At 36.9% G+C, this 16,452-nt stretch overlaps 1 protein-coding gene across 16 annotated transcripts in view; it reads right to left on the bottom strand.

Annotated features, from left to right (window-relative positions):
• The window catches only part of dgkza (diacylglycerol kinase, zeta a), a 218,608-nt gene that overhangs the window by 61,480 nt on the left and 140,676 nt on the right, over positions 1-16,452 (bottom strand). For all 16 annotated transcript variants that reach the window (XM_051922702.1, XM_051922705.1, XM_051922694.1 and 13 more), the window contains 3 exons: positions 3,350-3,405; positions 3,205-3,267; positions 2,975-3,048 (listed from right to left, as the gene is read on the bottom strand). In XM_051922702.1, coding sequence (XP_051778662.1) covers positions 2,975-3,048; positions 3,205-3,267; positions 3,350-3,405 — 193 coding nt within the window. The remainder of the gene's footprint in view (positions 1-2,974; positions 3,049-3,204; positions 3,268-3,349; positions 3,406-16,452) is intronic.

Here is a 16,452-nt window from a genome sequence, read left to right as displayed (position 1 = left end):
TACTGCTGCTCACTAATCATCACCTCACTTCTTAACCTAGCTTCCACTACTCTTTCCCATAACTTCACACTGTGGCTCATCAATTTTATTCCCCTTATAGACCAACTTTGTTATATTAGTTGGAGATGGTGGCACTGAAATTAGAGGGTCGGCTCAGGTTGGACAGTTGGGAGACAAAATCAGAGAGGCGAGATTGTGTTGGTTTGGACATATGCAGAGGAGAGATGCGGAGTATATTGAGAAAAGGATGTTAAAGATAGAGCTGCCAGGCAACAGGAAAAGAGGAAGGTGTAAGAGAAGGTTTATGGATGTGGTGAGAGAGGACATGCAGGTGATGGGAGTGACAGAGCAAGATGAAGAGGACAAGAAGATATGGTACAAGATGAAACGCTGTGGCAACCCCTAATGGGAGCAGCTGAAAGAAGAAGAAGACTTAATGCTTTGGTGACATGCTGTTCATCACATATTTTTGGGATTGTGTGGAAGGGTTAGGTAGTTAATTAAGACTGTGAGGTAAGTAAACCATTTTTTTCAGGGCCTCATTGAAACTACAACACCATCACAACCACAACAGAATTTAACAACAATGGACTAGTTACTATCTTTGCAATATGAAACCAACTACAGTAGACCCCTGCGAAGTCGCGGTTCAGAGTTCGTGGCCTCAGTCATTCACGGATTTTTCCTTAGAACTAATAATTGTTAGCAGAAACCACAAATATCCTCTGCAATTTTTATGGGTTTTTCCATGGCAATACTGTATGGCAGAGAGAACTGGAAGCAACTATAGAGGAAACGTGGCTTGGGATGGTGAAAGTAACCAATAGAATTTGAAAGTGTAACTCCCAGCAGTCCCTGCAGTGGCTCTGATTGGTCTTCTGCTGAGGGTGCTGGGGCTGTTGGGGTCAAAGGATGTCAGCGCGGCTTTTGAAAACGGGGCCGGTGACTAAAAGCAAAAATAAAAGTTTTTGTAATTCTGTATCTCTGCCTGCCTTCTGTTGGGTTACCTGTACTTATTCGTTTTGTCCTGGATCGTTTCGTGTTTGGCATCTGGATTGTCTGCCGTCTGCCTGTATACATGAGGACTGTAAGTGGATTCATGTCCATCCTGCAAAGAAAGAAGCGCTCCTGAACCCGTGCACCCGTCTTCACCATTTCAGGAACTAGCGGTAGGAATATCTTTACATTCCCATTCAAGGTGTGGATCTCTGGACTATCTATTTTCATCATTACATTTCATTCGTTGCCATTTTTCATGAACGTTTTTCATGAGTTACTGTGTGTGTTTTGTTGGTGCTTTGTTGTATTTAATGTGTAATCACTGTAAGGTGAACAGGGGTGGTATCATTGTTTTCATTTATTTCATTTGTTTTCATTACATTCTTTATTTGCTGTTTGATTACCGGTTTGCTTTGTTTTTGTCTCTGTTTGTGTATGCGTGTGGGTCGGGCCAAGGCTGGGTGCGTCCCTGGAATCTCCCCCATAAAAATAAATAAATCACCATCTTCTCGACGGTGTGAATCTTAGCGGCACCCGGCCGCTACAACGTTATTCATTTCTTCCTGCTGCTGATTGAATGTGATGCATCTCCAGCTGAGTGTTTTTGTGTTTTCCGTTTTGTTCCTCTTAACCCTTAAACCGCTGCAAGCAGCTATAGTCATTTTCCAGTGCCATTTGCGAGCACGCAGGAGCTGATTACGCAGTGCCGTACATTTGTTGAGCAGCCAGCTCCTGACCACTGCCAGCCCCTTGTGAGCAGGGCGTTACCACTGCCAGCCCCTTGTGAGCAGGGGGGCTTTTAAAAATCCCTCTTAAAAAACGTTGATAGACTACTTTCACATTGCTCCCTGACTTGCAGGGCTTACATGCGGCTGCTCTGTTGCGTCATATGCTTCTCGCACAATGCTACACATACTTAAAAGCCTGAACAGTGCCTGTCCTTTTTGGCTGATTGCTTTGTTTCTCTCTCCTTCCCCAGACATCCTCTGCTCCTGTTGCAGGTCCCGCTCCCGTTGTGTTCCCCTATGATGTTTGCCTATTCTTTTAATCGATAACTAACTGCATACTGAGCTCATTTTACTTCTGAAAGAGACATGTTTGTTTGAAGTGTTTGAATAAAGTTCTTGACTCTACAATCTCCTGTGTTTCTGTGCAATTTTGTGACCCAAGCGTGATGCCCTGCAGCCTCACTGTCTCTGGGATTGAGCCGCTGCACTAGCCTGCCAGCGCCAGCGTTTACCTCTGTGTGCTTGCGTGCTGCCAGTTCAAACGTAGTTGGCTCGGTGATTTACTTAATTTCATCCATGGCATCAGTTGCATCTTGTACATATTGTTCCAGTAGTTTTTTAAATAGTTTTTACAGTTCATTAGCAGTGTGTAAAATGATCAGTGATGCAGTAATTGTGATGCTCTTTGCATGAAAAAAAAAAACGTGTTCTATTAAAATTTCACTTTTTCTTTGTGAATAGTGACGTTTACTTAAAGTGCAGCAAAAAAATATTTGGCATCCAGGGATGCATTAACCCCCAAGTATGTGGCAGTTTAAGGGTTAAAGCCCCAAGATGCTGCCGAAACGCCCTGCACCTTTCTAAGGCTTCTGGCAATGAAAACACGCTTGCATGCATTACAGTACTGTACATATAGCGGTAACATCGGTATTATACATTCTAGCACTGCATGAGACATAGCAGTACAGTATACATGTTTACCTTTACATTCTTTTTAGGTAATATATTAAGCTGTGTTGAAATTAAAGTGTTTTGGGGGCAAATTTAGGTTTAAACTATAAAAATAGGCATTTTTCTTAACCACATTCAAAATTTGCTGATTTTCACAATTCGCGAGTGCTCTAGGAACATAACCCCCGCGAATTTTGGGGGTGTACTGTACTACTAAGGAACTGTTTGTCATTTTTCTACACAGATTACATGAGTATCTGCTTAATCTCCCTGAGTATTCTAAGAATGTATCTCACCTGGGAATGTTGAGGAATACTATGCACTGCAGCTTTAAATCCTGGATCTTTGATGTCAGGTCGGTTCCATCACACTAGCAACAAAAATGAAACAGGAGATAATAAAAGAGCTTTTCAATTGTGCAAAAAACGACAACTCTAACCACAAGGAGAGGGATGTCAAATTGGACTTCCAAACGTTTCATAATCGCAAACACCCCTCACGTAATCAAGTCACATGCCATACTCACCACTACTTTAATATGCTTTGCTAGATCCTTAGAACTTCCCATCAAAAAATCAGAAAAGGCTGTCTATAAAAACAAAGGCAAAATCAGAGAAAGAAAAGATCTAGAAAATATTCAAATTGGTTGCTTATTCCTAACTTATACCTACCCCAGCATAGAACATTTTATTTCGGAAGCGGCTGTTAAATTTTTCAGGATTGGCTTCTAATGGGAGAAGAAAAAAAAATGTCAGAACATGGAGAAAAATGATAAAAGAAGAACAACTGCAAAGAATAAAATTTAATGGTGAAAACATGAACACATGCAGAGAGACAGAGATAACCTGAGAACAACCACAGCACACAAAATCAAAAGTGCACAAGCCCAAAAAAAGTCTAATTTGTTAATCAATTCACTAACATGAGACTAGGATGGCAATCTAAGACCTGTTGAAATAACTTCTGGCATGAATGAATCAGGAATGCCAAGCTTAAATGGAGGGTGCCCACTGATTTAAAAGGGCAGGACTAAAGTGAGGGTGCTGTACTGTGTAAAAGAATTCCAACAGAAAATGTGCTAAAATTAATGAGAGAAGAAGAGGTAGCACAAACACTTTGAGGCAGAGTACTGCTCCATGCACAAAAATGGCACTCCCAAATGAAAAGCCATGGAGTCGAGGGTGAAGGACAGAAGGAGTGAATTGAAAAGGGAGTTTTCTGTGCAGCAGAATAAATGCATGGATATAAACAACACGGCTGAGTGAAAACAGAAATGTTTACAGCTTTTAATGGATTTTTACTGCAACCCTATTTTTATAATCACCATAGAAACTATTGCATTTGTCAATGTATATATGTCACAGATTATCTAATTTAGAAATTGCTAACTAGTCTGTTATGGCACCTAAGTTGTCAACATGTTTCATGTCAGTCTTCACAGAGTTTTTGTTGGTGTATAATCTAGTTGTTGGCATTATTGTATGTGAAGTGTCTCCACAGTAATTATTCATTATGACCAGATTATTTTAAATACTGAAGCAAAAATTAAGATTTGACTTTTAGTTTGGCTACATCTGGAGCTGCCATCATCTGTTATCTACTGCCAAACACAACTGACAGGAGTCAATCTAAAAACAAAACAAGGAAAAAAGATGAGCTGGTAATTGAACATGAAGGCGAGGTGTTCTGGTACAATACAGCAACCACTGAACTCCTCGGTGCAATATTTTTCTTGCCAATGGCTACTTGTTGCATAAAAAACTAGATGATATTAGAGGAAGATTAACTTCACACACAGACATCAACAACATCTGCTTTATCGTTTTTCAGAACCATCACTGACCCAGACTCTGCAATTTAGCTTTATTGCTTTTCTACTTATTACATACGGCAAACTGAATTGCCAGAAAAAAAGCAGAGGAGGTAGCGTAGGTTTTATGTTAAAATGACGCATGATGTACTGATGCTAAAATTCCCTCACAAACTACTCACCTGATCTAGGGCATTCAATGATACAATGCCATGCTTTCTGTAGTGTTTCTCTAACTGTTTCCCAGATTCTACTGTTGACACCATCAACAGTGTGTTGATCGAATTATATGGAATAATTATGAAATACAAACACTTGCATCTTAAATAAATATTTATTTTTAATGGGTGCTTTAAAAAAACAAGCTTAAGGAAGATATACTCCAAATATTATCAGCATGTATCCAACCCCAACAACAGAAACAGGAAAAGGAGACAATAACTTCTTGTTAATGAAGAGAGTGAAAGAAAAGTTTAAATTTTGATTAATTACCAAAGAAATACAAGTTATTAACTAACCCAACAACAGAAACAGGAAAATGAAATAATAACTTCTTTCTAATGAAGAGAACACATTAAAACTGCAATTTTGGATTAATTACCCAATAAATACCAATTATTAACTAACATACTGCTACACTGCCCAGAGCTGTTTCTTGGTGAGAATGTTGTTGGAAATGATTTTAATTCATAATCTTCTTCATATTCTATAAGGGTCTTCAATGTAATAGTATCACAAAACCACGCTTCATTTTGTAGGATGGTGCGGCATATTTTTAACTTCCAAAGGGCTTTTTGATCAAGGTCAAGTGCTTTTGACAAGTCTAGTAATTGTAGTGCCAGAGTGAATAGCAAAAAAAATCTTAATTACTTTGTGATATAATATGCATTGTTAAGTAACAGATTATACTGCTTATTTAATAGGTGTTCATTTTCTAAATAAACTATTGATTTTATGGTCTACGGTAAAGCAGCATTTTAACATAAAGTGTATATGTTGTGTAAGTTTCATAAGTAATAAACAATATCCTTGCTACTGCCTATGTCTAGATTGAGAATAACCCTACAAACAGATTGGTTTTAATTATATTCATCAATATACTTGTAATAGTAGATTACAAAGTATCTCTGATATTCAAATAAACCTAGTATATGCATTTCTTGCTTTCAGCACATTTTAGTAGTTATTTTAATGACAGACACTTTACGGTCTTCAAAAAAACAAATGAACACCACAATTTCAGTATTCAACAGTTCATTTTTATCAATGAAATAGGCTGTGAGAATAAACCTTGTGCTTGGTCTCGGTCTTGTGTTTGTATTTCAAAGCAGCACTATAAGCTAAGCCAGTTGAGTATCTGGCCATTGTTGAATGTTTGAAAATTTATTTTGGAAAGAGGACAGCATATAGTACAAGTCAAAGGCATGGATTGGGAAAAAACTTGGCTTGATATGTATATTCCAATTATTACTGGAACAAGACTAAATACATTACATTCAGAAGACCGTAAGCACTCAAAGCTGAAAGATAGTTCACATTAATGCAATCTCAAAACATGCGTGAAAACTTATTTTAATTTCTGAAAATTGTTAAAAATGGTAGGCATTTAATTTGGGTGTATTTTAGGCTCTCCTGTGTTCTATTTTGTTCCATTTGTTTTATTTGCAAACACAACAAAATAACAAAATACAGCTCAATCAAACAAATTAAAATAACACACCAATGAAAGCAATCCATTAAACTCAGTATTAAACCCCTATCCAAACAAGACAGCTCTGTCTTAAATAGTTTTTTGTCTTGTTAAAACCTACAGAAAAATGCACACTGAGAATATGTATGATGTAAAATTAGTCTTTTGAGTCAAACAGCTTTTATTTTTTTTTCTTTAGTCAAGACAAGTACTCAAAATAAATCTGTGTCCCTTTTGGATTTTGGGACAGACATTGGCAATTGTATATATTACAACTATTCCTAGTCATACCTAGTCAAAAGTACGTACTGTGGTTTGCTTATTCTTTTCTTTTTCTTTTAAAAAATGTCTTATATGCCAAAGAATTAGAGGCATGATGGTCCCCCCACAGTTGTGTTAGTGAGTAGATAACATTACATATTTATTCTGTTTTGCAGCCTGCCTAACATCATGTTAATCTTTTCTATATAAATTAGGCATTGTTTGTCTTTGTACGTTTCATTAATGAAGCAATTAAATGCAGTATATCACTGTATGTTTCTGTTTTTTGTAAGAGACCACCACAATATGTGATGCTATGCTGTGACTGAAGCATTTATCGGCATGTACCAGCAGATACAACAAGAACTATGACTCTTTCTTGCAATGTACAGCTGTTAGTCATTTGGAGGAACTTGATTACACCTAAAACCCTTGTCATATAGTACCATATGGGGTAATAGAACAGTGTAGAGATCTGAACCTTTCAAACCTGAAAACATTCAAGAACATTCAGAACTGAAATCTGCATGTGACAACCCCATTAATTTAGGTCTAAGTATGGAATCATAAAACAAAAAAGAAAAACACAACCTCAGATGCACCCCTATTATACCTTAGCATCGTTACTATTTGCACCACTATAATTATAAATTAACAGAGAAAACAGGATATGGGAGCATTTCTTATGGCCTTTTAATACAAACTCGATGAATGCCTACATCTCGAAATGTAATGTAGCATTAATATCACAAGGGTCTTTAAGGAACAATCTCTACTCTCTCTCCACCCTGAAGAATACTGGAGTTAACACTAGAATCGCTGAAGCCTACGAAAAAAGTTGTTGTCCTTTTTGAAAATGAGAGTGATCAGTGCAGTGTTTATTACTGAGATCAAAGTGGTACTGGAAGTGGCATGACTGAGGATTTGAATATATGTGAATAGCAAAACATTACAGAGGATAGTAGTGCTGGGCGGTATACCGGTTCATACTGAAAACCATTGCCTAAATGATGTTCAGAACATGGCACAGCGGGAAACTGTTCAAGGGGGGACCTTTTTCACTGCTACACCGCTAAACACATACAACAGAGTACATGCGTTAGTGGAGGTGTTGCGCGGGGGCTCTTTTTCACTGCTACACGGCTAAATAGGCATGCCACGGAGTACATGCGGTAGTGTAGGTATTGCGTGGTAAAAATGGGCAGAGAACATTCCGAAACTGAAGCTGACGATAAAGTTGAACATGATGACACAGAAGAACTTTTGCTGAAAAAAAGGAGTCACGTCCGTTGCCTGGAGATACTTTGGTTTTAAAGGGTCAGATGTGGACCATTATGATCAAATGTGTGAATACTGTTTCTATACTACTGGATAATACTGCAAGCCAAGTTGTACTTGTTTTATTTTTTTTCAATACAGTGTAATGTACCTGGGTACTGTGTAATAGTGTGAAGACATGTTGACTTTATTCTCGACATTTCTACTTTATTTTCGCTGTTTATGTCAAGACTAGCAAAATACCCGCGCTTCGCAGCAGAGAAGTACAGTGTTAAAGAGGTTATGAAAAAGAAAAGGAAACATTTTAAAAATAACAACATGATTGTCAATGTAATAGTGTTGTCATTGTTATGAGTTTTGCTGTCATATATATATATATATATATATATATATATATATATATATATATATATATACAGACACAGACACACAAACATATATACATATCCACATATATACACACATATATATATATGTGTGTATATATGTGGATATGTATATATGTATATATAATATATATATATACACACACACAGACGCATATATATACATATATTTATTTACATATCTACACATATATATACATATCTAAATATATATACATATATATACATATCTAAATATATATACATATATATATACATATCTAAATATATCTACATATATATACATATCTACATATACATATACACATCCACATATAACATATATATACATATACACATACATACATAGTGCGTTGTAACACAGGCTGTGATTGTTACATGGGAGGGAGACGACAAATCACAGCTTCCCGCTTTCTAATCGGGCCTGTGATTGGTGCTTTGACGGATGCCCAGATCCCACAGTATCTCCCCTTAGGAGAGGCGTTAGGCAAGTGTAATTAAATAGCGGTGCTGCTAGTTTAGCTTTACACCTGTTTTTAAGGCTTATTGACTGAAAGGGGCTTTCATGAAAAAAGTTAGGGCTTTGCTACAGGATACACCCTCCACAAGTTAAGGAAGTAAAAATAAAGGTATATATTTCTGTTTTATTTAAACCTTTTAAGTTTGTATGCGGGCGGTATGGTGGCGCAGTGAAAGGTGCCAGTTAGGAGACCCGGGTTCGCTTCCCTGCGTGGAGTTTGAATGTTCTCCCCATGTCTGTCTGGGTTTCCTCTGGGTACTCCGGTTTCCTCCCACAGTCCAAAGACATGCAGGTTAGGTGGATTGGCGATTCTAAATTGGCCCTAGTGTGTGCTTGGTGTGTGGGTGTGTTTGTGTGTGTCCTGTGGTGGGTTGGCACCCTGCCCAGGATTGGTTCCCTGCCTTGTGCCCTGTGTTGGCTGGGATTGGCTCCAGCAGACCCCCGTGACCCAGTGTTCGGATTCAGCGGGTTGGATAATGGATGGATGAAAATTAAAGCAGCAGCTGCCAAAAAATGTAGCTTTCTTATTAATTTTTCAACATTGTGTAAAATAACTTTATAAAGTAACATAAAAGGTTTAAATACTGGTTATCCTTTTACACTAAAATATTACTAAAGAGATACAAAAAAGTAAAATGCATGTTATTTTTCTTTAAGGAGATTAAATATTACTGAAGAAAGAAAAAAAAAAAACTAAAACAGCCAAATGGGGCTATGCATACAAACTTAAAAGGTTTAAATAAAACAGAAATATATACCTTTATTTTTACTTCCTTAACTTGTGGAGGGTGTATCCTGTAGCAAAGCCCTAAGTTTTCTCGTGAAAGCCCGTTTCAGTCAATAAGTCTTAAAAACAGGTGTAAAGATATTGACAATAAGCTACGCAAACCCACCAAGACATGGAATCGTTTAAATCAAGGTGCGAGTCGAAAAACACCATCCCATACTATTAGTTAACGATTAACACATTTCTATATGTATTGTAAGCATACAATACAACTGATAATATGTTGAGCTTATTTATCTGGTGTACCGACATTTTTGCGCGTTTAACGGCTGAAATCCAACGTGGTTTGTGCCCTTCAGAATGAAAACAGTTTGCATTTACCTTTTTAATAAAAGGCGAGCTTTTAAGCCTGAGAAATCACCCCGTAAATGCAAACGTTTAATTACACATGTGTTAATATGTATGCTTACACACTATTAAAAGACACTCAACAGTTAACGTCATTTACCTTCGTTCCCGCGTTTGATAAAAGGCGAGCTTTTAAGCCTGAGAAATCACCCTGTAAATGCACACGTTTAATTGCACATGTGTTAATATGTATGCTTACACAGTATTAAAAGACACTCAACAATTAACGTCATTTACCTTCGTTCATGCGTTTTAGTCGTGCTGTAAATCTCTTCCTTGTTTGCAGTTCACGTGATTACGTAGGAGGCGTGATGACGCGATACGTGACTCCACCTCCTCCATTAAGAGTATATGGACAAAAAATATGTTCCAGTTATGACCATTACGCATAGAATTTCGAAATGAAACCTGCCTAACTTTTGTAAGTAAGCTGTAAGGAATGAGCCTGCCAAATTTCAGCCTTCCACCTACACGAGAAGTTGGAGAATTAGTGATGAGTGAGTCAGTCAGTCAGTCAGTGAGGGCTTTGCCATTTATTAGTATAGATTAAAGTCGACATGTTGACTTTATTCTCGATATTTCTACTTTATTTTCGCTGTTTATGTCAAGATTAAAGTAGACATGTTGATTTTATTCTCGACATTTCTACTTTATTTTCGCTGTTTATGTCAAGATTAAAGTCGACATGTTGACTTTATTCTCGTAATTTGTCATTAAAGTAGAAAATCGTAAACTAAACTTCATCGTAAAATGAATATTTAATTTAGTAGATTTTCTCAAACCCCGTCATAAGTTATATAGCACATTAAATGCTTTGTGTTAAGTGTTCCCCAAGCCATGTTAAATCGGTACGTGCTTCTTAAACTGACTTCCTCTTGTACTGAGGAGGCTCCGGCAGCGATCGCCGCACAAAATACATTAACTTCATGTCATTCCTTCTCCCTGAACATTTAGAATGCTAAGATAAATACTTGATATAATTTTCATGATGAAATGCATTAAAGCATGTATTAATCATGTGGGGGCACGGTGGCATGGAGGTTGCACTGCTGCCTCGTAGCAAGGGGATCTCGGGTGTGTACCCTGCCTTGAATTTGTATGTTTTTCTGGTGGGTTTACTCGCCGTGCTTTAGTTTCCTTTCAAAGTCATATAGGATGTGGGGTTTTGTTATGCTACATTGACCCCGCTAGTGTATGTTTTGCTCGTATTCACCCTGCGATGTGCTGGCGTTCAGGATTTGCTCCTGCCTCGCACACACTGCTTGCCGGGATGGGCGCAACCCTGAATGGATGGCATAATTAAACATGTATAATGAAGATTTTTTTAAAGTTCTGAACACTCCGTGGGCTAAGTTTATAGCTAGTTTTAATTTCACAAAGATGTTTATTGTGTGATGATTGGTTAGGTGGAGAAAGAAAAAGGAAGGATAGGAGCTGAGGGTTTGATAGGTCAGACAGACAGCATGTATGCAATAAAGAAAGCCCACTAAGAAGAACATCCATTGAATTCTGTGTTCGTGTCTCCAACCATCAGATCACAAACCCAATTTAAGTTAAACCTGTGCGATACCCATTCATACATCCAGTTTTTTGGAGCCTCGTCACACCTGCCATAAAGTTCTCTACACTGAACATACACCTGGGGACCCCTTACTGAGAGGGAGCAGCACTACCGCCTCACTACCGTGCATGTTTAATACCTGCTTTAATGCATTTCATCATGAAAATTATATCAAGTACTTATCTTAGCATTCTAAATGTTCAGGGAGCAGGAATGCACGCAAAGCATTTAAACACAACACAAAGCATTTAATGTGCTACATTAACTTATGACAGGGTTTGAGAAAACCTAGTAAATTAAACATTGATTTTAGGATGAAGTTTAGTTTACGACAGTCTACTTTAATCATAAAATTATGAGAATAAAGTGGAAATATCGACTTTAATCTCGACATAAACAGCGAGAATAAAGTGGAAATGTCGAGAATAAAGTCAACATGTCGACTTTATTTTCAACATATAGATTTTTTCTTTCTTCTCTGTGTCCGGATTTTTTCTTTTTCACCACGGCCCTAATACAATTCTGTAGGGTTATACCACAAATAGCATTATAAATGCAAGTTGCAGTTTTATTATTTATGTATATAGCTTAGGTTGAAGCAAGGTCCATATTAATGCAATTTGCCTAAATGATGGTTCAGTGGGTAAAGATGTCATCACCAAGTTGCACTTGTTTTATTTTATTTTTATTTGGTGAATACTGTGTAATGCACCTGGGCTTGAAGTCTTCAAGTAATAGTATTATTACTGGAAGTTGCACTATTATTTATTCTATTATTATTATTTATTAGTTTAAATATTATGCAGTTTAATGATGGTGAAGTTGTTTAAAAAGTCACTTTAACATGTCAGTGGACAGAGATTATTAACATTAACAAAGTATAGTTGGTTTACAAAAAATATTTACTATTTATTCCTTTTCTAAGACATGTTCAGTGCAATACAACTTTTGACAAGCACCACTGGATATTTTACTAAGTCTAAATGCATCTTTGGATGGTTGAAAATATGTTGTCAAAATTTTAGTTGAAGTTGTTTGCAAAATTTGTTCAATAAAAAGGTTCTATATTTTGACTGCATCTGTCATGCAATGTGATTCCTTCTCTTCATTAGTGCCACCCCCTTGAAAACTATCACTTTATGGGGCCATGCAAACCTGTATTAATACTTGTGTGCACATTAAAATGTTTTTTTTTTTTGTACAATGTACAATTATCATGACAGTGGAATAGGTTATTCTTAGCCAGTCTACTGCAGTAATTGCAGTGTAAAATGTGGTTAATATCCACTCATGCATGAGAAAAAAAATACAGTTGAATACCATAAAACCGGTATAATTTTGAAAAATACCGTGATATAGAATTTTGTTCATACCACCCAGCACTAACAGAGGGTTTGAAAAGCAGCCCACTATGGTTAGTACAATAACCGGAATTAAGGTCAGGTGGTAAGATTAGGGTCTTCAACATGGCCACATCTTCTGCAGACAATTTGGGGATGGATACATTTTTTTAGAAAAGCATTAAATGCAGAGGGTGAGGGATATCAGCTTCCAGGAAAAACAATCCTGAATATAACTGTTAGATTTGGCACAGAAGACATATTAGTGTGTTTAGGTGCAACAAAAAACAGCTTTTTTTAAGTAATAAAAGAATTAAGTTAAGCTCATTTGGTTGCAATTTGCACTGAAAATCAGATACATGAAGAGCAAGCATCTTTCAAGGAAGAGGTAAGTAATTCTAAGTCACAAATTTTCCATCTTTGTACCTATGCTAACTCTGAAGTATACACAATAGCAACGTCACAAACAGCACCTTTAGCAGCAATCCAAACATAAGACTGATCACTGACAGAATCTGTATTAATGGCCAGAAACTGTTGTTAGTTTAGCACAGTAACCAGTATTCTTAAGAAAGGGGGATTCAATCTCCAGTGACAGGCACATTTTGGAACACATTTCAGGAGCTAAAATTTAACTTGTACAGTCTGATCACACAAAGGCGTGATCTCGAGACTGGCATTGTAAAGTAAGTAGGATAATGACTAAGAAATAAAACATAGTTAATCTCAATCTTAGAATGAGATAGGTGGCATGATTTAACATACAATAAACAAAAGGAAATACTTTGATAGTGGGATTAAAGAAATGCTCTATCCAAAAGATAATTTTGTATGTTAATTACCCCATGTAGTTTGTAGTGATGGCTGAGAAAAAAATTTTATCTTGACATTTTCGTGGAGAATGGAGATAATGTTGTTTTAGATAGATAGATAGATAGATAGATAGATAGATAGATAGATAGATAGATAGATAGATAGATAGATAGATAGATAGATAGATAGATAGATACTTTATTCATGAGCTGGATAACAGCATGTCCATTACTCATGTTGCATAATTTACTTCTCAAATCATCAAGGTGTATGCTCACAATGTGTAAAATGCACAAAGTTGTTGCTGAAAAACTGGTAGATAAATACCTCCAAAAAATGAAACCACTTCAGAAACTTGAAGCTGTTTCACATGCAGTCACGGAACTCTTGACAAATGAAGGGGGTGGGTGGGCGGGGTAACAGATCTTCAGTTCAAAAGCATGACCACAGGTGAAGGGGCTTCAACTTTGTGGATTACGTTTATTTTCTGGACAAGGGTGTAATCACAAGATTAACATTGTAAAGCAAGAAGGTTAACAACTTATAAATAAAAACAGTGAAAATTAGAGTGAATGAGATCAGTGGCATGATGAATAAAATGAAATTAATCTGGCAGTGGGATTAAGACAAAACTCTTGACCAATGAATGTGGGGGTTTTCAATTCAAAAGAGTGTGCAGATATGAAGGGGCTTCCTGTTTGTGGACTACTCATAAGTTTAATTTTTTTTAATTTACCAACATTTTAGCAAAAAATACATGCATTCCCTTTTTTTTGCTGTTGCCTGGCTTTTGTTGCCATAGGCTCCCATTTTATCAGAAATAATGCTATCTCCATTCTGATTGAGATTACTTTTTTTCCACTGCATTCATTACAAACTACATGAGGTAAATAATGTGAACAAAATTTAATTTTTGGGTAGAGCATTCCTTTAAGTGAACAGAATGAGTCAGATAAGCCCAGATCATAAGCAAATTTGCAAAATGATCAAGCTGCACGAGGGTGACATTGTTCAAGTGAAACTGGAGACTTGCCAAGTATGATATTTGTATTTATGCCCAGAATGATTTCTTAAAGGAAGACTGGTATGAAGTAGGTCAGTACAGAACGTAAACAGCAATTTTCTTATGACCTATTTCTTTTAGAGCATAAGAGGCCCTCCTGTACTAACTGAAACATACACTAAGTATCTTAACATGTAGGTTTGCAATAAACAAGGATCACCATGATATGCTTCGAAGATTTAGCAGACTCAGGTGCCACAATAATGTACTGCTTATTATTAAGTCTATGGATGTCTCTGTCCTGAATGTGAATTCTTTTATGATGTGACAGCTGAGCTTTTACACAACAAATGGTCAAGAATTCAGGCTCTCTTAGTATTCAACCCCAGGCCCCAACCATTCTAGGACATAATAAATAATAACAGTAACCACCTGAGAAAAGAAAGCAAAGTAACGCAAGGTGAAAAGAAAATGGATATGAACAAGAGTACTGGGATTTCCTATCCAAACCCCCACAAATTAACGTACATTTGTACCTGACAATAGCCATAACACTTCTCTCAAAATTCTAAAAAATCTATCTATCTAAAATTGTCTGGATGTGGCAATCCCAACTATCCAATCTCAGATGTATAACTTCTGACAGTGAAGAGGTAGATAAACTTAAATGAAAACTGTGGTTACAATTAGAAAATAAGGTTTAGTAAGAACAGGCTATAAAAACAATAAACAGACCAGGTGTTCTTGCAGATGAACATCACAAGGATGGCACAGATACAGAGCACCTAGCCCTCTCTGTCTGATCCACTCACCAGGTAGCATGGGAGCCATCTGCCTCAAAAAACATGGGACACGAAGCCAGTAAACTCCAAGGAGGAGAGTCTAAACTCAATATTTACTATTACAACCTGTAGTACTAGGGTGTTTTGCTTGACTTTTCACTATTACAACCTGAAAGTCTCAGTGGCCTAGAAATTGTCAAAAGCATTGGTGGCTTTTTTAAGCTATTGTATGTTACAACCTGTGATCTATAGGTGAGCTTAAGACATGCTAGATACAGAAGAAACAGACACAAGTTCAAGTCACAAGCTTGTTTTATTATTGGGGAAATAGCTTTGCGGGCTTAGATTGCAGCAACACAGAAGTGAAGGTAAAAATAAATATATTGACCTTCAAAAGATAAATAAGGGTGCCCCTTGCTTCTTTTGGACACTCTGGCAGTCCAAATAATTGAGAAATTTCAGGATTAGACACATCGGATGCAAAGAGCTATCAGTGGGATTATGTATCGTATGTAAATGTTGCACCACATGAACAAAGTCATGCAAGAAAGGAGATAGTTAAACAGGCTTTTTTTTTTTTTTTTAAGAAATGGCATCATTACTATCTACACCCTTTTCAATGGCAACTATATGAACTGTGGCATTTGTCTTTTAGAGAAGACGTTTGAATATTATTTTCTTGCAAGGTCACCTTCCACCTGAGGGCTACCAATTTCTAGGATAACACTGTGGAAAATTGTGAGGTATTGTTAAACATTATGCTGTGAGGCCTCAAGATGGCTTGAAACTGAGTTTTTCAACTTGGTACAAACAGCTCATTCTTGATACAGTACATCTGCATCGGTATAAGGAAGCGCTAGCACAAAGAACACTTTGTCTTGGGCAGCCAATACAAAATCGGATCTTCTGCCACAAGAAATTGTTTGTTGGTGCCCTAAAAATATTACATTTTAGTCTGAGAGGGCAAAAAGATGGCAAAACTATGGAAAATCAGATGTTCCAACTCTGCTTTAGTAAGCATCCATTCAATGGCCAGGGACACATGATCCTTCATGAACAATACAGATATATAGATAAAACTTTATTTGTCCTCAGGGAGAAATTTGGAAGCTTTTTAAACAGGAGAAGTACAGAGATTCTGTTAATCACAGACATGAACTCAAACAAGTATGCCAGTTCTGTGTGTGCAATGGTG

The sequence above is a fragment of the Erpetoichthys calabaricus genome, chromosome 2 (assembly GCF_900747795.2).
Source record: "Erpetoichthys calabaricus chromosome 2, fErpCal1.3, whole genome shotgun sequence".
Classification (NCBI taxonomy): domain Eukaryota; kingdom Metazoa; phylum Chordata; class Cladistia; order Polypteriformes; family Polypteridae; genus Erpetoichthys; species Erpetoichthys calabaricus.
Note: the sequence above shows the minus strand (reverse complement) of the source record. Positions and strands in the feature narration are given on the sequence as shown.